Raw genomic sequence first — 23,454 nt, 5'->3', positions numbered from 1 at the left:
AAGGCAAATGGCTCCTTAAAGTCACAGCATTTATCCCAAGCCTTGAGTATCCTGAACTTTCCTGTCTTTTTTTTTTTTTTTTTTTTTTTTGGTCAGTCGTGGGGCTTGAACTCTGGGCCTGGGCACTGTCTCTGAGCTCTTCAGCTCACGGCAAGAGCTCTACCGCTTGAGCCACAGCTCCACTTACAGTATTCTAGTGGTCTATTGGAGATAAGAGTCTCACGGATGTTCCTGCCCGGGCTGGCTTTGAACCACAATCCTCAGATCTCAGCCTCCTGAGTAGCTAGGATTACAGGCGTGAGCCACCGGCACCCAGTTAACTTTCCTGTCTTTTTAGCTAGCAACTGCTTGGTTAAACAAATCTAGGATGAAGTTGAAGCTGTGGCTCTTTCCTTATAACTCTCTCAGCACCACAAGGAAACTATAATGAGAATTAGGACTGGCTTTAGAAGGACCAAAGCCTGGATTGGAAACATGGCTCAAAAGTGGTAGAACATCTGCTAAGCAAGGCCTATGCTCAATCTTCCAGACATGCTGAAACCACCTGGCTTAGAGGACATTGTGCTGCTCTGAGCATAAATAAACCCAACTCCTAAGCTTACCAGACCAAAGTGAAGAGGCCTTTCTCTAGCTGGGGGTCCCAGATCATTTGATCTCAGGTAAACAGCTCTTCTGGGTACAAGAATGCCCATTTCTGCCAGGTGCTGGTGGCTCACACCTGTAATCCTAGCTACTCAGGAGGCTGAGATATGAGGATCATGGTTCAAAGCCATCCTGGGCAGGAAAAGTCCATGAGAGTCTTATCTCAAATAAACCACTCAGAAAACCAGAAGTGGCACTGTGGCTGGCTCAAGTGGTAGAGCGCTTGCCTTGAGCTGAAGAGCTGAGGGACAGTGCCCAGGCCCAGAGTTCAAGCTTCACAACCGACCAAAAAAAAAGAATGCCCATTTCTTAGGTATCAACTCAGTAAACGCTCTGGCTCCTGACAGCACCACTATTCCTCTCCTCTGTGAAGAGCTACAGATGAAGAGCAGCAAGTGAGGACCAATAACAATCATCCTTTCAAGTCTGGATCATATTGTGCCTAATGGCCCCAGGTTTGTCTACCAGATTACTGAGATTCAAGATCCACATCTGTGGGCCACATGAGCCACAACAGTACTCCCCCACAAATGAAGCATGCATGATAACTGACCACAATGTGGCAAACTATTAGAAGAATACAGCACAACCCTGCTGTTTGCTATAACCAGCATTACTAGCAGATGACAGAAAACTAGTAAGGAGCCTCTTCAGGGCTACTTCACCAAGATGGCCTTCTTTCCCCAAAGCCAAGTCCATTACTCACATGGCCAGCACAGCCACTGTCCATTTCAATCTAAGAGAGTCCTTCAGAAAGTCTGCTTGTTACTCTAGGGATCCTTTCAGAACTAAACCCACAGGTTAGTGATGTCTACTAGCCTTTTACCAATGCATCGTGATCTAATCCCAATACCTACCCCTTTAAAGTTTTCAAAACACTTTATTAGTCCTCTCTAGCATACAGCCTATATTCTTTCTCTTCTGCCTGGTTCTCACTGGGCCTCTTTAACCACTAGTCAGTTCCTAGGTCTGTTCTGAATTCATTTCTTATTACTGCTGTAATTACAGTAGAGGCCTGAAGTAATCATCTTATAGCTCTGGAGAACAAGTTCTAGAATCAAGGTGTGGGCAAAACTGTGTTCTTTTCCAAGCTATGACAGAATTGAATTACTTTTTTCTCACTAATGAAACAGGGCCAGGGATGTGAAGATCTCCAGTAGCATGAGAGAAATCTATGGTTCTAAGTCCTTTCCAGTAAAGGGTTCTGCAGCTATGCAGGGATACTACCACCACCACCCCACCATCATATCCCACTTCATAGTGGGTGGGACACTCCACTTCACCATTTGAGCCCTAAAGACAACAGTGTGAGCACTCACCCCTCTTTAGGTGGGCCTGGTGTGAGAATGGAGATATGTCTGCAAGTGAGACATACCTCTCTCACTATAAGACCAGAGACATGGGCTTGGAAGGTGGCTCAGTGGTAGAGTGCTTGCCTTGCATGCATGAGGCCCTGGGTTCGATTCCTCAGTACCACATAAGCAGAAAAAACCGGAAGTGGCGCTGTGGCTCAAGTGGTAGAGTGCTAGCCTTGAGCTGAAGAGCTGAAGGACAGTGCCCAGGCCCAGAGTTCAAGCCCCACAACCAAAAAAAAAAAAAAGACCAGAGACAGCTGCCTCCAGGGGCAGCAGGACATGAGGGCCAGAACAAGTCAGGCAGATACTATTGTCTGGGTCAGCTGGCTCTGATTCAGAAGGATGGCTGGGACTGCACAATGGGGACAACACCCCGACAGATTGCCACCCAACTCACCATTCTTTCCTCTCCAAAGAGATTAGGCCTTGTCATTCCCAAAGAGAACTGATAGGTAGGCGACCAAACACCTACACAGAGAAGCCTATCCCCTGCCATGTCAGGCACAGATGCTAGTGATGCAAGGAGAAGCCACGCTACGTATGGGCCAGGAGGCAGGAGGCCACAGAGCCTAGATCAGATGCTCCAGCACCACCCACTTCCTCTGCATCATCATTCAGACGGGAAGATCCAGCATAGAAGTGCACAGGGTGGTTGAGGAAATGGCTCATCATCTTGGCATTCCCAGACACCACCCCTAGTTACAAGTGACCCAGAAGTAGGAGACTCCCTGTGGGAGTGCTGGAGACTCCAACATGTTTTTGTTTTACCGGTGCCAATCCTGGGGCTTAATTTCACAGCCTGGGAACTATCCCTGAGCTTTTTAAGCTCAAAGCTAGTGCTCTACCACTCAAACCACAGCTCCTCTTTCAGTTTTTTGGTGGTTAATTGGAGATAAGATTTTCACAGAGCTGGGAAGGTAGCTCAGTGGTAGAGTGCTTGCCTTGCATGCATGAGGCCCTGGGTTCAATTCCTCAGCACCACATAAGCAGAAAAAGCCGGAAGTGGTGGTGTGGCTCAAGTGGTATAACGCTAGCCTTGAGCTGAAAAGCTCACCACAGTTCCGGTGTTACAACCAAAAAAAAAAAAAAAAAAAAATTCACAAACATAGCCAGGCCCTGGTGGCTCATGTCTGTAATCCTAGCTACTCAGGAGGCTGAGATCTGAGGATCTCAGTTCAAAGCCAGCCCAGGCAGGAAAGTCCATGAGACTCTTACCTCCAATAAACCACCAGAAAACTGGAAGTGGTGCTGTGGCTCAAGAGGTAGAGAGCTAGCCTTGAGCTGAAGAGCTAAGAACTGAGGGACAGTGCCCAGGCCCAGAGTTCAAGCCCCACAGCTGACAAAAAAAAAAGAGAGAGAGAATTTCACGAACTTTCCTGCCTGGGTTGGTTTCAAACTCAGCTTCCTGAGTAGCTAAGATTATAGATGTGAGTCACCAGCACCCAGATTTCAACATGATTGTTTCCTAGAAGCCTACCCATACCATTCCATTTGCCAGAAAGAATCCAGGGCCTCAGTCCCGGAGTAGAAAAGAGTGGAGAGATGGGTTGGGAAGGTGGCTCAGTGGTAGAGTGCTTGCCTTGCATGCATGAGGCCCTGGGTTCGATTCCTCGGCACCACATAAGCAGAAAAAGCCGGAAGTGGCACTGTAGCTCAAGTGGTAAAGTGCTAGCCTTGAGCTGAAGAGCTGAGGGACAGCACCCAGGCCCAGAGTTCAGGCCCCACAACTGGCAAAAAAAAAAAAAAGAGTGGAGAGGGCTCTACTGCTGGACCACATCATCAGCACATTAGACCAAAACCCTAAAAGGGGACCTGCGCTATGGCTGACCAAAGGCTGACCAGCAAAGAGGCCAGCCCATGCCTCATCCACAAAGCTAACTTACCTTATCTGTTTATTTTTGCCAGTCCTGGGGCTTGAACTCAGGGCCTGGGCACTGTCCCTGAGCTTCTTTTGCTCAAGGCTAGCACTCTATCACTTGAGCCACAATGTCACTTCCAGCTTTTTTTGTTTATGTGGTACTGAGGAATCAAACCAAGGGCTTCATGCACGCTAAACAAGGAACTCTACCAGTAAGCCACATTCCCAGCCCCAAAGAAAGCTCGTTTTTTTTTTTTGTTTTTTTTTTTTGGTCAGTTGTTGAGTTTGAACTCAGGGCCTGGGTGTTGTCCCTGAGGCACTTGGTGCTCAAGACTAGCACTCTACCAACTGAACCACAGCACCACTTCCCACAAAGCTAACTTGAATACAAACCAGCCATCTCCCCAATAAGTGTCATCTATTCACCACTGGACTTAGGGATCAGAGACTTTAATCTATGTTTTTCTTTTTAATTAGAGTACATTAGTTGCACAAAGAAGTTTTACTGTGATATTTCCATGCATGTACTAATGTACTTAATCATATTTACCTCTTCTTTGTCTCCCCCCCCCCCGCCCCCAGTCCTGGGGCTTGAACTCAGGGCCTAAGCACTGTCTCTGACCCCCTTTGGCTCAAGACCAGCACTCTACCACATGAGCCACAGCTGCACTTTCAGCTTTTTCTGCTTATGTGTTACTGAGGAATTGAACCCAGGGCTTCATACATGCTAGGCAAGCACTCTACAATGAAGCCAGATTCCCAGCCCTTCTTTTTTTTTTTTTTTTTTGGTCGGTCTTGGGGCCTGAACTCTGAGCCTGGTCACTGTCCCTGTGCTCTTCAGCTCAAGACTAGCACCCTACCACTTGAGCCACAGCACCACTTCTTGCTTTTTCTGCTTATGTGGTGCTGAGGAATCGAACCCAGGGCCTCATGCATGCAAGGCAAGCACTTTACCACTGAGTCACCTTCCCAGTCCCTGGTTTTTTTTTGTTGTTGTTGTTTGGTCAGTCATGGGGCTTGAACTCTGGGTCTGGGTGCTGTCCCTGAGCTCTTCAGCTCAAGGTGAGCACTCTATCACTTGAGCCAAAGTGCCACTTCCAGTTTTCTGGTGGTTAATTGAAGATAAGAGTCTCACAGACTTTCCTGCCCGGGCTGGCTTTGAATTGCAGCTCTCAGATCTCAGCCTCTTGAGATTACAGGATTATAGGATTACAGGATTACAGGTGAGAGCCCACCAGCACCTGGCCCCTTCTGTTTTTTGAGATGGAAGTTTGCCCAGGCTGGTCTCAAACTCATGGGCTCACATGATCTTTCTGCCTTATTCTGAGTTTAAATCCTAATTCTGTCACTTAGCTCCTGGGTTTCCCTAGCTAAACTTCTTTCAGGACGTTAGTCTCCCCCACCCTGAATAACAACTTAGTTATGACGCCTAGATGTACTGCACCTTCCTGTTGTTACCCTATGACCTGAGTGGACCTGGGCCACGCTGGTCATTATCCACCTCTCCCAATGATATCCAATGAATAGCTTGACCTATCTGTTCTTCCTTGCCCTTGTTTCCTGGGGAAGCCACCTGGTCCTTATAGAACTTAGCAGAGTTCAATGGCCATGCCCAATGGCTATTAGATTGTCACCCTCAAGGCCAGCTAAGGAGGAGAAAAGTCTGTGGCTAGATAGCAAAGAGGCTTTCTGAGCCTGGGGCTGCTGTGGAAAGCCCCCTATGTCACAGAGGACACTATGCCAGGGCTGTTTAATGTGTTGAGCCACACCTCTTCAGACAGACGTTTTCTCCATAATCCCAACTATCTTTAGACAAAAACTGAAAAGGTCTACTGCCTGGAGCAGTTCAACAATGGGAAATCAGGAGAGATTTTTCATTCAGCAAATGCTGGAAAACAACAGAGAATGATCTTGTCACAGTGTTCCCCTGTCACAGCACCATCGTGGCTATTATCCTGAGCTTTTTTGGCAGCTGCCAGCAGAAAGGGCGGCTGGACTCTAGGTACAGGATCTTTTCTTCATAGTGGCTCTTCAAGAAAGTCACAATAATAAGCGATGTAGATTAAGATAAGGATGACTATCATAAAGATTAAAAGGTGTTTGTGACTTTAAAAAATACGTAAGCCAGGCACTGGTGGCTCAGGCCTGTAATCCTAGCTACTCGGGAGGCTGAGATCTGAGGATCGCAGTTCAAAGCCAGCGCAGGCAGAAAAGACCAAATAACCACCAAATAACCACCAGAAAAATGGAAGTGGTGCTGTGGCTCAAGTGGTAGAGTGCTTCCCTTGAGCTGAAGAGCCCAGGGATAGTGCCCAGGCCCAGAGTTCAAGCCCCACAACCAACCAAAAAGAAAAAAAAAAAAAAAGGAAAAAGAAATTGAGAAAATAAAAGTCACAGTAAAGAAGAAAAAAGGCTGCCTCTGTGGGTAGTTAATGGTAACAGGGCTGACACCAGGTGAAGTGACACCATGCCTTCCCACAGGCTCCCAGGCCTTTCCACTGAATCCAGATGTCTACTTAAAGCCATGGAGCTTTGAAGCATTGGGGAGGACATAGCCTATACTATATAGAAAGGAGCCTTCTGCAGGTTATGTCGTGTCATTCCTGATATCCAGGAGAGGCCAGAGGTCTTAACTGGGTCTGGATAGGACAAGGCTCATACAGCAGCTGGCATATCTGCCTACATTGTCACCTACCCTGAAATAAGGAAAAGAATGACACTGTCCTGTAAAACAGGTATAGCCAGGAGCCTGTGTGGCTCACATCTAATCCTAGCTACTCAGGAAGCTGAGATCTGAGGATCTCCATGCCAGCCCAGGCAGACAAATCCAAGACACTATCTCCAATTAACCAGCAAAAAAAGTTGGAACTGGAGACATGTCTCAAGTGGTATAGCACTAGCTGTGAGTGAGAAAGCCCAGTCAGAGCATGAGGACCTGAGTTTAAGCCCCAGCCCCAGCACACACACACACGCACACACACACACACACACACACACACACAAATTTTGATGTGTAATATCAGTTTCTTGGACATGGTAGCTCTATTCTAGGGTGCCCTGTTCTAGGCAGCTGCTTAGTGGCTTCAGAGAATCTCCTTGCTGATCCTTTTCCCAGACAGGGCTTCCACAAGGCACCTATAGGACTGAACCCAGATGGCTTCTTTTCTCTACTAGTCTCAGGTAATGGCTTGAAAGGTTTGCACAGGCCTATAGTCATACCAGGCTTGTGCCCAAGTGCTCTGTTGGGAGAGGAGGATGGAAATAAAAAGAAACCCTATGCCGGGCGTCGGTGGCTCATGTCTGTAATCCTAGCTACTCAGGAGGCTAAGATTTGAGGATCACATTTAAAGCCAGCCCAGGCAGGAAAGTCCGTGAGACTCTTATCTCCAATAAACCACTAGAAAACCAAAAGTGGCACTGTGGCTCAAGCGGTAGAGCGCTTACCTTGAGCTGAAGAGCCCAAGCCCAGAGTTCAATACCCACGACCGACACGCCCCACGACCGACACACACACACACACACACACACACACACACACATACACACACACACACACACACACACACAGTGGGGCTCTGAGGGTTCAATTCACTCAGCTAGAGAAAAAGATGGCTTCCTTCATGGAAGGCCTGAGTGGCACCTTGACAGACCCTTGTGAAACACTAAATTCTGGAGTAAAACCACAAGCTCACAGAGAGTGGCATTAATTGTCAACCTGGCAGGGCTCATCAGCTATGAACAAGGGTTCCAGCTTACAGAGTGGGCAGTCCCTGTTTGCAAGTATAAATAAACAGCATTTCCAAACTACTAGAAACCTACCTACTACTCTACTTCTGCTGTTCAATACCTTTGTATTACTAGTTATTCCAGGCAGACAACTTTTGCTGCAAATGTTGCACCCTTAGAAGGATAGAAAGATAATCAACATCCTGTACTTTATTCACCCTCTCTCATGAATCTGGCACAGAACCCTGGTATTCTGCCATGATCTTTGTTATCAGTGGTTCCTCTCTCATGCCAAGTACAGATGTGAAGGATCATCTGTTTGCAGAATGTGATCCACCTAACAGAGGTAACTTTCTGCTGGACTTAGGCACCAAACAGCCCACTCAGAGTGGGCTTGGTAAGGTGGGCTCTAGGGTAGGAAAGATGCACACCCGATCTATGCTATGAAAGGAAAGCAGACAGTCCTTTCTCACCCTTCCTCCTGCTCCCCCAGCTCAAGGCTTCAGTATCAGGAGCTTCAGGAGATAGTTTCTGTCCTCCCAATCCCCAACTATGATTCTTCTAGCTGTCCTCTTCCTACAACTTCAATCAAAGAAGGTTTGTCTCAGTGAGCCAGGATTTTTCTTTGAAGGGCTGTACTTATCAAGGCAATGGTTACCACACCTTGTGCCTTTCCACACAAAAAAAGGAAAGGAAGAGAATGCCAGCTACCCAATTCTGCTACAAGTGAGCCTCCTATCAACAGACCCTGAGTCTCGCTCTAAAGCATAAAACACAGGAGCAAGATGTAAACATCTCAGCTTGGGAGAAGTGAAAATCCCATTCTCCATCACAACCCCACCTCTCTCTCCCTGGGATCCCAGCCCCTGTCCAGCCCCGTTCTGCCATGCTGTGCCAATTCACCAAGACAAGGGTGAGGCTGAGGTACAGTCACCTGCCTGCAGATCATCCTGACCTGGTTCTGAGTCATTTAGCCAAGGGTTCTGACATTTTACTTTGAGGCCACACCTGTTCCTTGGTTTCACACTTAAGGCCAAAGAACACCTTGGAAAAGGCAAACACAACTTCCACATCTTCCCACAGAAACTTCTGATAAGCCGGGCACTGGTAGCTCACGCCTGTAATCCTACTCAGGAGGCTGAGATCTAAGGATCATGGTTCAAAGCCAGCCCAGACAGGAAAGTCTGTGAGACTCTTATCTTCAATTAACAACCAGAAAACCAGAAGTAGTGCTGTGGCCCAAGTGTGCTAGCCTTGAGCTGAAGATCTGAGGGACAGTGTCCAGGCCCAGAGTTCAAGCCCCATGATTCAAAAAAAAAAATCATGTTTAAAAAAACAAAGCAGTGGGGGAATACAATTTGGTAACAGAACACTAGTTGGGCGAGGCCTTGGGGTTCCATAAGAGAAAACAAACAAAAATCTCAAAAACAAGAGAGAAAGAAAACCAGAAAGCAGAACTGTCCCTCTTCCTATGTCGTCAGTACCACAAGGTTAGATCAGTTTGATGAAACTGGGCTGCAAATGAAGTCTTCAAGTTGAAGGCAGGCTGCAGCCAAGAGACCTGACTTCAGACAGGTACCAGGACCAAAGGTGGCTTCTCAAAGCCTATCACATTGATGAAGCACAGTGAGACAAAGGAATAGTCTCAACTCACACAGCCATGATGGGGTGCAAGCAAGGGGCAGAGGTACCTGGAGATGAGGCTGAACAGGAAACCGTCCTCTGGCAATGGAGTCAGGGGCCCAAAGCAAGCAAAGAGTACAATGCAAACACAAGAGTAGAGAGAAGCAATCTGAGATGGAGACACCAATCATGACCACAGAAGCAGCCCAAGGGAGAGGAAATGGCAATAGGGATGAAGAAGGGGGCATATTAAAGAGCAGCAGAACCACGGAATAATGAATGGGGCTAAAGATTTCTCAGAGCAGCTCACTTGGAAGGCAAAAAGATAGTGAATGAGCAAGGCCATACACACATGAGGACCTGGCCTTTTCAGGAAAATAACCTCAAGGCAAGAGGGTTTACCGAAGGCTCTTATGCAAATAGCTAAGGTAGAGTGAAATCACTGGAGCAAGCAGAGTTCTTCTGCCAGAGGTCCCCTTGACTATCCCTTCTCTACCATGTTAGGGCCAGCCAAGCTCAACCTACTATTTGTATACCAAAGTCTCTGGGAACCTCTAGGTTTTCAAGGCAGCCAAGTACTATGCTCCCATCTTCATTCCCATTCACTTCCAATTAAGAACTCAAAAGGACCAGAGAAACAAGGAGCCCAGGAAAAAGGAGGACAGCAGAGAGAGACAATCCTCTACAGTTGAGAAGCATTTACCTCAGAGAGAAAGGGAAAGAGACTCAAGACAGTCTGTATCAGTTCAGTCTGGCTTCATAAACTTGACAGGATCAGGGCCGTAAGAAAAGTAGCTTCCTTCCACATGTGACCAGCTCATCCCTCACAAGAGTCTCTCCCAAGGGTTCAAAAGAGGAAGAATTAAGAGCCAAAGATGAAATGCTTCTCAACAGTAGCAGTTGGAAAGACCAAAGCTGGGCTTCCTAAGTTAACCTCTTTCTTGGACTGACTCAAGGGCTGCTAGGGCACACTCTCCAGCCCTTCTGCTCCTAATGTCACTGACGTTGGCATCCACATTGCCATTTTATTAATAAAAGCATGTCTTTTTTTTTTTTTTTGGTCTGTACTGTGGTTTGAACTCAAGAGTCTTATGTTTCTTAGGGTAGGTACTTCTACCAACCTGAACCACATTCCCACCCCTTTTTTGCTTTATTTTTATAGGAGATCCTACCATCTATATGGCCTCCTGAGTATTTAAGGTCTTGCACTACCATGTTCAGCTCATTGACTGAGATGGGATCTCACTGTTTGCCTAGTCTGGCCTTGAACCACTATCCTTTCCTATCTCCATCTACCAAGCAGCTGGAGGCTGAACCACTGCACCCACCACAAAAAAAAGCATTCATGAAAGAAGTGGTCAGCAAAACTGGCAGCACACCATCAGTGTCTTATAGTTCAATCACCCACTAACCTAAAAATACTGAGTCTAGCTACATTACCTCCAGGAGGTCTTGTTATTTCCACCCTCCTCTCGTCTTTCTAGGCCAAGTTACTCCATGCTCTTCTGGACTACATTTTAGTAGCCCAGGTCCTAACTTGGCCTTCTTGCATCTGCTTCTGTCCTTCCCAGTAGTGTGCAAACTCCTGTCTGGACAGGTAGTCCCACCAAAACACCTGAGGAAACCCACACTCTCCTCACCAAGCCCTGTCAGCCATACAGAGCAGCCCCACTGGCCTGCATCCACTCCCTCAGCACCTCAGCACTCAGATCTTTTTTTTTTTTTTTTTTGGTCAGTTGAGGGGCTTGAACTCTGGGCCTGGGCACTGTCCCTGAACTCTTCAGTGCAAGGTGAGCATTCTTTCTACCACTTGAGCCACAGCGCCATTTCTGGTTTTCTGGTGGTTAATTGGAGATCAGAGTCCAACGGACTGTCCTGCCCAGGCTGGCTTTGAACCACAATCCTCAGATCTCAGCCACCTGAGTGGCTAGGATTACAGGAGTGAACCACTGGCACGTGGCTTCAGATCTTTTCTACTTCCTCACAAATGTTCCTCACTCTGTTTAGAACTTTCCTCCTCCCTATTATTCCTCCCCCTACTTCCTGTCATCCTATCATTCCTTACCTGACTCTCATCAGAATCCTGCCTAAATGTCACTTTCCCAGGAAAGCCTGAATCTAGAACATTCTCATGGCACTCTGTACTGTCCTGTAAAGGAACTGACCAAAGTGCATAGGACCCCAGGTGAGTTTATTAACAAAGTACAGGTCTCTCCTACCTGGAAAAGTTTATAGGGACAGGGACTGGGACTAAGTCTGTTTATCTTGTGCTGGGCTTGGTGCCTGACACAGAGCAGGTACACAATCAACTACCAAGGCCATATGGTTATGATGAAATGAGATGTTCTCTGTAAAGCATCCAGCACAGAGTCTGGAACATAGGGGCACTAGGTCACCCACAGCTCTAACAGGAGCAAAGTACCTGGGTGGCAGAAAAGAAACTGTTCACTCTGCCATAATGCTGCCAGAAAGCAGCCTTCCAAGTTTCCCATGGAGAAAAGAAAACAACTGCCTAGTGACAATCCTCCAGGAGGCTCACACAAGGATCCACAGTAGGACTGCCAGTGCTACTGTTTGCAACCAAAGCCTGATCCAGAGAGGATAGACATCCCAGGAGACAGTACCTGCCCTGACAAGTTTCCTTGTAACACTGGAAGGGCCACCCCACAGGGCTAACCCCAGGGCTTCCCTGGCCCAGATCAAGGGTGATTTTTTTCATTCTATAGCCTCTTCTAGGATGAAAGAGTGCTGTCTGCCATCACTTTTGAATGCTAAAGCAGCAGCCTGAAACTAACCCCACTCAGCAATCCAGGCTGGCTGCCAGGATAACAGGACAGATGCTTCCCACAAGTCAATGGGCTCAGTGCACCTACATGTCTCTTTTTTTTTTTTTTTTGTCTCCTGGGCCCTGTCCCTCAGCTCTTCAGCCCAAGGCTACTGCTCTACCACATGAGTCACAGTGCCACTTCCAGGCTTTTCTGTTTATGTGGTGCTGAGGAATCGAACCCAGGGCCTCATGCATGCAAGGCAAGCACTCTACCACTGAGCCACCTTCCCAGCCCCTACATGTCTCCATGTCTCATTTCTTACACCTGCTGATGTTTTAACTGGGTGGGGGAGGATATGATGATTTTTTTTTAAATTTATTGAGAAGGCCTCACTATTTAGTCCAGCTGGATTGGAATATATTACCCAAATGGGCCTGGAATTGGTGATACTTCTGCTTTAGACTTTTATGTGCTGGGATTCCCAATGTGCATCACCACCACCACACTGGGCCCTTGTTGAGTTCTTTTACTTGCCTGTAACTCCTCAGTGATACCTGGATGTCCACAGGCTCCTCCTCAGAGAGGATTAAACTCTATTTACCTCTATTCTTCCTGTATGCTAGGCCTCATTTATACATTCAGCTCCAGGTGACCTGCAGACAAGGGCACAAATGGTCCTTGCCATTTACTGGAGATTTAGATTTTCTAGAATGAAAGGGTCTGGAAAGAAAAAGCTGCCTCTTCAACTCAGAGCAGGTTGCATCTCTGAGAGAGAAGCACGTTCTCCACATTCAGTGATTGTTGCTCTTTAGTCTGCAGCTCCTGCTCCAAAAACATACACTGAACCCCATTTCTGTACAGTCAGGTGATTACTGGTTTCAGGCAGTGAAGAGGAATGGGGGGGGAGGGGGCTGTTCTCCCAGGCAGACCTAACAATTTCTTCCTAATGGAGCCAGGAAATCCTACTGTAGATGTGCAAATTCCAACAATATCTAGAGTGATTGTTCAGTGATATGCTCAACATTCTTTGCAAAACAATAAGAACCAGGTGCTAGTGGCTCATGCTTGTAAGCCTGTTATTCAGGAAGCTGAGATCTGGGGATTGTGGTTCAAAGCCAGCCTGGGCAACAAAGTCTGATAGACTCTTATCTCTCATTAACTACCAAAAAAACTGGATGTGAAGCTGTTGCTCAAGTAGTAGAGCACTAGTCTTGAGCAAAGAAGCTCAGAGATAGCACCTAGGACCTAAGTTCAAGCCCTAGGACCAGCACCAGAAGAAAAAAAAATTCTAGCTATATAGAAGGACAAGATCTTAGGATCTCAGTTTGAAGCCAGCCCAGGCAGACATATCCTCAAGATTCTTCTTTCCAATTAACTATCAAAAATCCAGAAATGGAGCTGTGACTCAAGAGGTAGAGCATCAGCCTTGAGCAAAAAAGCTAAAGGACAGTACCCAGGTCCTGAGTTCAAGCCCTAAAACCAGCACCAAAAAAAAAAAAAAAAAAAAAAAAAATTAACAGAACAGTTTATACAAAAATACATTTTGAAGCCAGGCGCCAGTGGCTCACGCCTATAATCCTAGCTATTCAGGAGGCTGAGATCTGAGGATCATGGTTCAAAGGCAGCCAGGGCAGGAAAGTCCATGAGACTCTTTTTTGTTTTGTTTTGTTTTTTGTTTTTTGTCGGTCATGGGGCCTGAACTCTGGGCCTGAGCACTGTCCCTCAGCTCTTCAGCTCAAGGCTAGCGCCTTACCACTTGAGCCAAAGCGCCACTTCCAGCCTTTTCTGCTTATGTGGTGCTGAGGAATCGAACCCAGGGCCTCATGCATGCAAGGCAAGCAAGCACTCTACCGCTGAGCCACCTTCCCAGCCCCCCCCCCCTTTTTTAAAGTTGATTTTCTCTTTCTATCGACCGTGGGGCTCGAACTCTAGGTTTGGGCGCTGTCCCTGCGTTCTTCAGCTCAAGGCGAGTGCTCAACCACTTGAGCCACAGTGCCACTGTCCATGAGACTCTTATCTCCAATAAACCACTAGAAAACCGGAAGTGGTACTGTGGCTCAAGCAGTAGAATGCTCCCCTTGAGCTAAAGAGCGCAGGGACAACACCCAAGCCCAGAGTTCAAGCCCTACAACAGACCAAAAAAAAAAAGATTTTGACCCACAATAAAGGATAAGATAAAATATGACCTAACACCAAACAAAAATGAACTACCTAACTAAGAAACTATTAATGATGTTGAGCGTGGTGGCATACAACTGTAATCGCAGCACTTAGGAGGCTGAGACAGGAGGATGTCAAACTGAAATATAATGTAAAACTTCAAAAAGTGAACAGATATATGCAATTTCTGGCTTAGAAGACTAAATTTTTAGTAAGGTTGATATTAAATAAAATCTATGCTAATGTAATATCCTCTGACACAGGTTTGATAGGATAATTTTTTTTTAAAAGGCAAATTTCTATTGACATCCAAAATGCCAGCCAAATGTGAGGACTAGGGCTAGGAATGTGGCTTAGTGGTAGAATGCTTGCCTAGGATGCATGAAGCCCTGGGATCAATTCCTCAGTACCACACAAACAGAAAAAGCTGGAAGTGGGCTGGGAAGGTGGCTCAGTGGTAGAGTGCTTGCCTTGTATGCATGAGGTTCTAGGTTCGAATCCTCAGCACCACATCAGCAGAAAAAGCCGGAAGTGGCTCAAGTGGTAGAGTGCTAGCCTTGAGCTGAAGAGCTGAGGGATAGCGCCCAGGCCCAGAGTTCAGGCCCCACAACGGACAAAAAAAAAAAAAAAAAGACAGGAAGGGATAGCAATGAAAGACATCAGGTAACTGTATGGGTGTCTCCAAGAGCTGGAATACTCCACATACTCCACAGGCTAATCTCTCTCTCTCTCTCTCTCTCTCTCTCTCTCTCTCTCTCTCTCTCTCTCTCTCTCTCTCTCTCTCTCTCTCTCTCTTCCTTTCTTTAAAATAAAAAAATTTATTAAAAAAAATTTTTTTTTAAAAGAAAGAAAAGGCTGGAAGTGGCTCTGTGGCTCAAGTGGTGGAGTACTAACCTTGAACAAAAAGAAGCTCAGGGCAGTGTCTAGTCCCTGAGTTCAAGCCCCAGGACTGACAAAAAATAAATGAATAAATTTTAAGAAATGTGAGGACTATAAGCTCAGACATGTTAATAAAACATCTGTGTCCTTCTGTAAATAATGTCAGAAGCAAAAAAAAAAGCACTGGTCAAAACAGCAAACTTAGCTGGGCTATAGCTCAATGAAAGAACCTTTACCTAGCATATGCATGACCCTAGGTTTAATCTTTAGCACTAAAATAAGAAAACAAACAAATGTTCAGCATCAGTAGCTCATGCCTGTCATTCTAGCTACTTAGGAGGCTGAGATCTGGGGAATGCAGTTCAAGACCTCTTGGTATATATGCAAGAACCCTTTTCAACCCACAGCTGGCATAGTGGTACACATCAGTCACCTCAACTATGTTAGGAGACTGAGATCAGGAGGACCACAGTTCCAGGCCAGCCCAGAACAAAGTACATGAGACATTATCTCAATGGAAGAAGTTAGGTGTAATAGGCAGTTCACTGCAAAGGCACTTGCCCAGGCCAAAATGAGACTACCTCAAAAAATAACCAGCACAACACAGGCATCAGTAGCTCATACATGTAATTTTGACTATTCAAAAGGCTGAGATCTGGAGGACTGAGGTTCAAGGTATCTCAATTAGAAAAGTTTTCTAGATTTTATGTCCACAATAACCAGCAAAAAGCAAGGCTGGTTGCTTGTCAAGCAAGCAAGCTGCACAAGCATGAGTCCTGAGTTCAAACCCTAGTATTGGAAAAAAAAAAAAAAAGGTTATGCCAACTATATAAGCAGACACAAATGAAATATTCATCTGCAGAAAATTAAAGCTCTAGTATGGCCAGCAAGCCTAGAGATACATTAATTGTCAAACATCTCATCTAAAGTTAAAGTTAATATTAAAGGGATTTGACAATTAAAAGGATTTGTAATTCCAGCACTCAGGAGACAGAAATAAGAGGATCATGAGGCTAGTCTGGGCTACATAGCAAAGCTCTGAATCAAAAAAAACAAAGTTTGGGGCTGGGAAGGTGGCTCAGTGGTAGAGTGCTTGCCTTGTATGCATGAGGCCCTGGGTTCGATCCTCAGTACCACATAAGCAGAAAAAGCCAGAAGTGGTGCTGTGGCTCAAGTGGCAGAGTGCTAGCCTTAAGCTGAAGAGCTGAGGGACAGTGCCCAGGCCCAGAGTTCAAGCCCCACAACTGGCCAAAAAACAAACAAACAAACAAAAAGTTATTACTAAGCTGGAGGTATGGCTCAAGTGGTAGAGTACTTGCCTACAAAGGCTGAGTTTAAAATCAATACCACAAGAGAAAGAGAAAGAGAGGGCTGGGAAGGTGGCTCAGTGGTAGAGCGCTTGCCTTGCATGCCTGAGACCCTGGGTTCGATTCCTCAGCACCACATAAGCAAAAAGAAAAAAGCCGGAAGTGGCACTGTGGCTCAAGTGGTAGAGCACTAGCCTTGAGCTGAAGAGCTGAGGGACAGCACCCAGGCCCAGAGTTCAGGCCCCACGACCGGACCCAACAAAAAATAAATAAATAAATAAAAGGAAATATTGAATAAATGGGGTGAGAGAGAGAGAGAGAGAGAGAGGAGAGAGAGAGAGAGAGAGAGAGGAGAGAGAGAGAGAGAGGAGAGAGAGAGAGAGAGAGAGAGAGAGAGAGAGAGAGAGAGAGAGAGAGATTTTTTTGGTCGGTCGTGGGCTTGGGCACTGTCCCTCAGCTCTTCAGCTCAAGGCAAGCACTCTACCACTTGAGCCACAGTGCCACTTCCGGCTTTTTCTGCTTATGTGGTGCTGAGGAATTGAACCCAGGGCCTCATGCATGCAAGGCAAGCACTCTACCACTGAGCCACATTCCCAGCCCTGAGAGAGAGATTATTAAAGTCTCTAAACAGTTAAGGCCACTACTACTCTCTGCCCACCAATCACACTCCAAAAACCCAAATAACCTTCATCTCAGCCAATGGACTCCTCGAAATGAGAAGCAGCAGTTGCAAAATGGCTTGTACTGCTATCCTTTTCTCCAGTGGCTTGGCTTAATATAAGTACCCTGCAAATAAAATCCTCCTCAGGCTGGGCGCTGGTGGCTCACGCCTGTAATCCTAGCTACTCAGGAGGCTGAGATCTGAGGATCGTGGTTCAAAGCCAGCCCGGGCAGGAGAGACCGTGAGACTACTATCTCCAATAAACCACCAGAAAACCAGAAGTGGCGCTGTAGCTCAAGTGGTAGAGCGCTCACCTTGAGCTGAAGAGCTGAGGGACAGCGCCCAGGCCCAGAGTTCAAGCCCCACAACCAACAAAAAAAAAAAAAAAAAAAAAAATCCTCCTCAGTCTCTGAGCTGCCACCATGATTCTCATGGGACAGGAGAGACCAGGAGAACAGAGTTCTCTTAAACTTACCAGGAAGCCTGTTCATGTTGACTCCTTGAGCTGAGAGTCCTATTCCCATGTACCTTCAAAAAAAAGCACAGACAAAATTTTTGGTTATCAAATGAGTATTCCATCTCCCTTCTCAAATATTTCTTGGTAAAAGACAAGAAAAATGGTAATAGGGCTGGGAAGGTGGCTCAGTGGTAGAGCGCTTACCTTGCATGCCTGAGGCCCTGGGTTCGATTCCTCAGCACCACATAAGCAAAAAGGAAAAAAAAAAAAGCTGGAAGTGGCGCTGTGGCTCAAATGGTAGAGCACTAGCCTTGAGCTGAAGAACTAAGGGACAGCACCCAGACCCAGAGTTCAGGCCTCACGATTGGACCCAAAAAAAAAAAAAAAAAAAAAAGTAAAAAGTATTGAATGCAGCCTCTTCTGACATACTAGTTGCACTTGGAAAGCCTTTACATTTTGATTTCTCATGAAAAGAGTTCTTAATGTTTTGAAGCTAAAGACATACAAGGTAGTGTATAACCATGACCCTACTGGCTTTAGCCAGAGTACCATATACTGAAATCATGACTTCCAGCTTCCTGGCTTTCTTGCTCCAGCTAAAAAAGTAAAATCTATTCTTAAGATAGAACTAAAGTTAAGTACTTCAATCCTAGGTAGTGATTGACAAGAGAAATGAAAACTCAAACTTACTGTTCAGCCAGGTGCTGTTAACACACAACTGCAATCCTAGCTACTCAGGAAGCTAAGATCTAAGGTTCAGGGTTCAAAAGCCAGACTGGGCAGGAAAATCCATAAGACTCTTATCTCCCCAGTTAATCACCAAAAAGCCAGAAGTAGAGATGTGGCTCAAGTGGAAGAGTGCCAGCATTGAGCAAAAAAGAAAAGCTAAGGGATGGTGCTTAAGCTCTGAATTCAAGCCCCAATACTAGAACACACACACACACACAAAAGAAGTCTGGAGGTGTGACTCAAGTGGTAGAGCACTTGCCTAGCATGTGCAAAGCCCTGCACATCCCCAGTATAAACAAACAAACAAACAAAAAGAGCAAAAGACTTGACAGGAAAACCTCTAAACAAGGTATACAAATGGCCAAGAAGGGCTGGGATGTAGCTCAGTGGCAAAGCGCTTGCCTAGCAAGTGCAACGTCCTGGGTTCGACCCCCAGTACCAAAAAAAAGAAAAGACACAAATGGCCAAGAAGCACATAAAAAGATATTCAACTAATCATAAGGGAAATGCAAAGCAAAACCATAGTGAAATACCATACTCAAGAATGTGATAGGAAATGGTGCTGTGGCTCAAGGTAGAGCACTCGCCTTAAACTGAAGAAACCAGGGACCAGAGTTCAAGCCCCACGACTGATTAAAAAAAAAAAAAAAGTGGGCTGGGAAGGTGATGCAGTGGTAGAGTGCTTGCCTTGAATGGACGAGGCCCTGAGTTCAATTCCTCAGTACCACAGAAGCAGAAAAAGCCGGAAGTGGCGCTGTGGCTCAAGTGGTAGAGCACTAGCCTTGAGCTGAAGAGCTGAGGGACAGCGCTCAGGCCCAGAGTTCAGGCCCCACAACCGGCCAAAAAAAAAAAAAAAAAAGCCAGTATCTTTGGGCTGGGAAGGTGGCTCAGTGGTAGAGTGCTTGTCTTGCATGTATGAGGCCCTGGGTTCGATTCCTCAGCACCACATAAGCAGAAAAGGCCAGAAGTGGCACTATGGCTCAAGTGGTAGAATGCTAGCCTTGAGCTGGAAAGCTCAGGGACAGTGCCCAGGCCCAGAGTTCAAGCCCCATAACTGACAAAAAAAAAAAAAAAAAAAATATATATATATATATATATATATATATATATATATATATATATATATATATATATATATATATATATGATGAAAAGGAATGAAAACCTCAAACTTAAACAGGTTCTCCTGGACCCATGCTGCAGGGTCTTCATATCTAAAGAGCCAGAGGTACAACAGGAGGAGCTGATTCACACCAACTTGTCTGGTGATCTCAGGAGGCACTTGGAAATGACTGAGCTTTCCAGAGCTGGTTGAGTCCTTGCTAAAGTTGAGTAATTCAGTAAAAACAGGTGTGGTAAATTTCTCTTTAGAGAGCCCTAGAGGTCATTCATGCTTTCCACAGAGAGCCTCTGTGTTAGAACAGTGCTAGGGACAGGAGGGTGGGGTGCTGGATTCAGTCCTCCAAAATGTCAAGTCAGGGGTGAGCTAGAGAGTCAGGGTTCACTGCTTCAAAGCTAAGGGTTCCCTGAGGAAGTAAAAGTTAAGACTTGGTGAAGGAGGTGGGAGAAAAAAAGAAATATGTGCCATGCAGAAGCAGCAGTATGCAAGGCATATAGGCAAGGAAGCTGCCACACAGTAGAAGAACTGAGATCAGTATTGCTGGGTTACAGGATGGGCAGACCTAAAAAGAGCTAAAGCTGGGGTAGGAAATGAAGACTGTGAACACATAGTCAGGAGCAGCAGGGACACAGTGATGTTGAGAAAGCTAAGCTCACTTTACAACACAGTAAACAACTGGATGTTGGTGGCTCATACTTGCAATCCTAGCTACTCAGGAAGCTGAGACCTAAGGATCTTGAAGCCAGCCTGGGTAGGAAAGCCCATGAAACTCTTACCTCCTAGTAACTACCAAAAAAAAGCCATAAGTGTAGTGGTAGAGTGCTATCCTTGAGCAAAAAAGCTCAAGGAGCCGGGTGCCAGTGGCTCACGCCTGTAATCCTAGCTACACTCAGGAGCCTATGATCCGAAGATTGCAGCTCAAAGCCAGCCTGGGCAGGAAAGTTCATGAGACTCCTATTTCCAGAAAACTGGAAGTGGAACTGTGGCTCTAGTGGTCAATTCTCTGAGATCTACTTGGACATTTTAGAGCCAAGATGCTCAGCTGGAGTCAGAGGCACCAATTCCCAAGTTCTGTTCCAGCCCTAGTATTGATGCCATACATAAACATCTGGATGAGAAATATCCCTGCAAGGCATAAATATCCTGCACATTCCCAGATTCAAATTTCATCTCTGTCCCCAAATGCACCATGGGCCCATGGTCCATCACCTGTTCTGTTTCATCAGCAATTACCACAAGTCCAGAGACACCTCAGTACAGTCACTTACAGATTCAGACAATGGTGTAACTGGGCTGGCGCTTAGGGAGGGCTAAGGACTACACTGCTCACTGTATTATGCATTGTAGGCTCTTCCAGCAGTAGAATCTAGTAAAGTAGTCCATTCTCAAAAGCCTAATCTTAGTACATCTAAAAACAAATGCCTGTTTACCTGGGATTGCTAAGGAAAAGAAACTGAGTATTCACTTCCTTGTTGGTAATGAGCCAGGCTATGCTAAGAACACAAAGGATACAGGCTGCCTTGGGGCAATCTGGAAAGAAGGAAGGAAGCAAGGGTTCCCATTTCCTAAGCAAATGACAGGACAGAGATAGAGCAGATTAGCTCCCCAACACTTCACTTCTGGGCTTGCTTTTCAGGGAGCAGGATATATCAGAAGAGACTTGAAGAGAAAGTACTTACCCCCATAGTGTAAGTGCTCTAATCTATCTTTTTTTTTTTTTGGCCAGTCCTGGAGCTTGAACTCAGGGCCTGTGCACTTTCCTTGAGCTTCTTTTGCTCAGGCTAGCACTTAGGCCATAGTGCCACTTCTGGCTTTTTCTATGCATGTGGTACTGAGTAATCAAACCCAGGGCTTCATGCGTGCTAGGCAAGCACTCTACCACTAAGCCACACTCCCAGCCCTCTAATTCTTCTTCTATATAAGGGCAACATAGAAGAGGAAATATCACTTGTCAGACAGGTGAGACAGTCAGGAAGTATAAAGGAAGAACAGATAAGCTCCTTATGGCAGCAAAGCCAAGAGTTATCCTTTAACATCTCAGTTTCCACCCTTCACTACCAAAACCACAATGCAAGCTAGAGATACAAGAAAAGTCACTTAGCCAGCTGTGTGGCTCCATAAAGAAGAGACAGCAAGCAGGCATTGTGTAGGCCACACTAAGTAGAAATCCACCAGACAGTGACTTGGAAGAGTAGTTCCATCCATAAGGAGGCAGCCAAGGCCCTCAGCCAAACACCAAAAGCAACCCCAAAAGGTCCACACTGAAGGTCCTACCATCCACTGTCAAGCAGCAAAGGGTCAAACTAGGGCCCTAAAAGAGGACTGCCTTAAGATGTGTGCTGGTGGCTCATACCTATAATACTAGCTACTCAAGAGACTGATATCTAAGAATCACAATTTGAAGGCAGCCTGGGCAGTAAAGTCCTATGACTCATTTTCAATTAAGCACCAAAAAAGCCAGAAAATGAGGCTGTAGCTCAAGTGGTAGAGCGCTAGTCATAAGAGAAAAAAAAAAATCTCAGGGATAGTGCCTAGGCCCTGAGTGCAAGCACTAGTAGCAGTGACACACACACACACACACACACACACACACACACACAAGTGCAAGCACTAGTAGCAGTGACACACACACACACACACACACACACACACACACACACACACACACACACACACACACACAGAGACACAGATTGCCTTAAGAATGGATGTGACTCCTGACACACAGGCTGCTCAGCACACACCTGCCCCTTTTACCAGATAAGCAGCAGTCTGCTGAGCCTCAAGTCACATGGAGACACACAAGTTCACTTGTCAACTTGGATTCTTTTTCTTCTAGTTTTCTATAATTAACACTAATTGCATGAGTTTTTTGTTTTTGCTTTTTTGTTTTGTTTTGAGACAGGACCCTACTATGTAGCCCAGGCTGACTTCCAATTCACAACCCTCCTGCCTCAGCCCCCTATGTGCAAGGTCTACAGATGTGTTCCATTATATACAGCCCTGAATTACTTTCACAGAAAAATCACTTTAGCTTTTTGGGTTTCTTTTTTTTTTTTTGGTGGTACTGGGATTTGAGCTCACAGCTTCATACTTGCTAGGTAGGTTTTATACCACTTGAATCATGCATCTAGGAGAAAAAAAGTTAGTGCCAACTGTGCCCATCTGACTCTCTGGATCATCCGAGGCAGCATTTGAGTGGCGGGATCACAGTGGGAGAACGTTGCTTTCAGTCAGCTCCTCAGTACACCCAGCTCTCTGAGCCAGGACAGAAGGGCACAGGCTACAGTAGAAGCAGCAGCTGAAACAGTCAAAATCTCTGCTGAACAGTGCAAGTAAGACCCAGACTCACTTGGCACCTCGTGCTCCCAATCACAACCACAGCATATCCTCAGGAAACCCTGTTGCCATGTGACAGACTCTGCACAGGTCTGCTGTGACCCAGACAGGCCTAGTAGTGAAGAATAGGACCTTAGAAACTGGGGCCATCTGTCTTTCTTTCATTCCTTCCAGACATGTACAAGGCTAGAGGGAGGAGCTTACTTCTTTGCCACTTCCCACTAGTCCTGAGAGCTAGGAGTTCCCTGCATGGAACTTACTTCCTACAGAAGTAGGAAGGAAGCCCCTGATGAGTATTAAAGTGACAGAAAATACTTCATAGCAGTGCTCAGAGATACTAACCCTGATTCTGAAAAGTTGGTGTTGTACACTCCAGTCTAATTCAGGACCATGGGTCTTGGATTTCAACCCCTCATCTCAGGTTCCCCATCAGAAGATGAGATGTTAGCCTAAAGCGCTCCTGTACTTCTTCCTAGCTCTGACCTACAGCCTTCAATTCTTAGCAAAACATTTCTGGGTCTTTGTTTTGTTTCGTTGTTTTTTTTTTGTCAGTCATGGGGCTTAAAATCTGGGCCTGGGCGCTGTCCCCACACTCTTCAGCTCAAGGCCAGCTCTCTACCACTTGAGCCACAGCACAGTCTCACCGACTTTCCTGCCTGGGCTGGCTTTGAACCGTAATCCTCAGATCTCAGCCTCCTGAGTAGCTAGGATTACAGGCACGAGCCACTGGTGCCCAGCTCAGCAAAACATTTCTTAGCAAAATAACATCAATATGTGTACAGTATATATTGTAAATGTGCTATACACAAATGAAAACCCAGTGTGAGGCA

The 23,454-nt window shown here is 46.0% G+C and overlaps 1 protein-coding gene across 1 annotated transcript in view; it reads right to left on the bottom strand.

The window, feature by feature from the left end:
- LOC138815396 (ran-binding protein 10) overlaps positions 1-23,454 on the bottom strand; it is a 56,089-nt gene that overhangs the window by 20,402 nt on the left and 12,233 nt on the right. Inside the window, exon 3 of the mRNA XM_070004764.1 lies at positions 17,455-17,507. Coding sequence (XP_069860865.1) covers positions 17,455-17,507 — 53 coding nt within the window. The remainder of the gene's footprint in view (positions 1-17,454; positions 17,508-23,454) is intronic.

The sequence above is a fragment of the Dipodomys merriami genome, unplaced genomic scaffold, assembly GCF_024711535.1.
Source record: "Dipodomys merriami isolate MVZ:Mamm:240054 unplaced genomic scaffold, mDipMer1.0.p SCAF_64, whole genome shotgun sequence".
Lineage (NCBI taxonomy): Eukaryota > Metazoa > Chordata > Mammalia > Rodentia > Heteromyidae > Dipodomys > Dipodomys merriami.
Note: the sequence above shows the minus strand (reverse complement) of the source record. Positions and strands in the feature narration are given on the sequence as shown.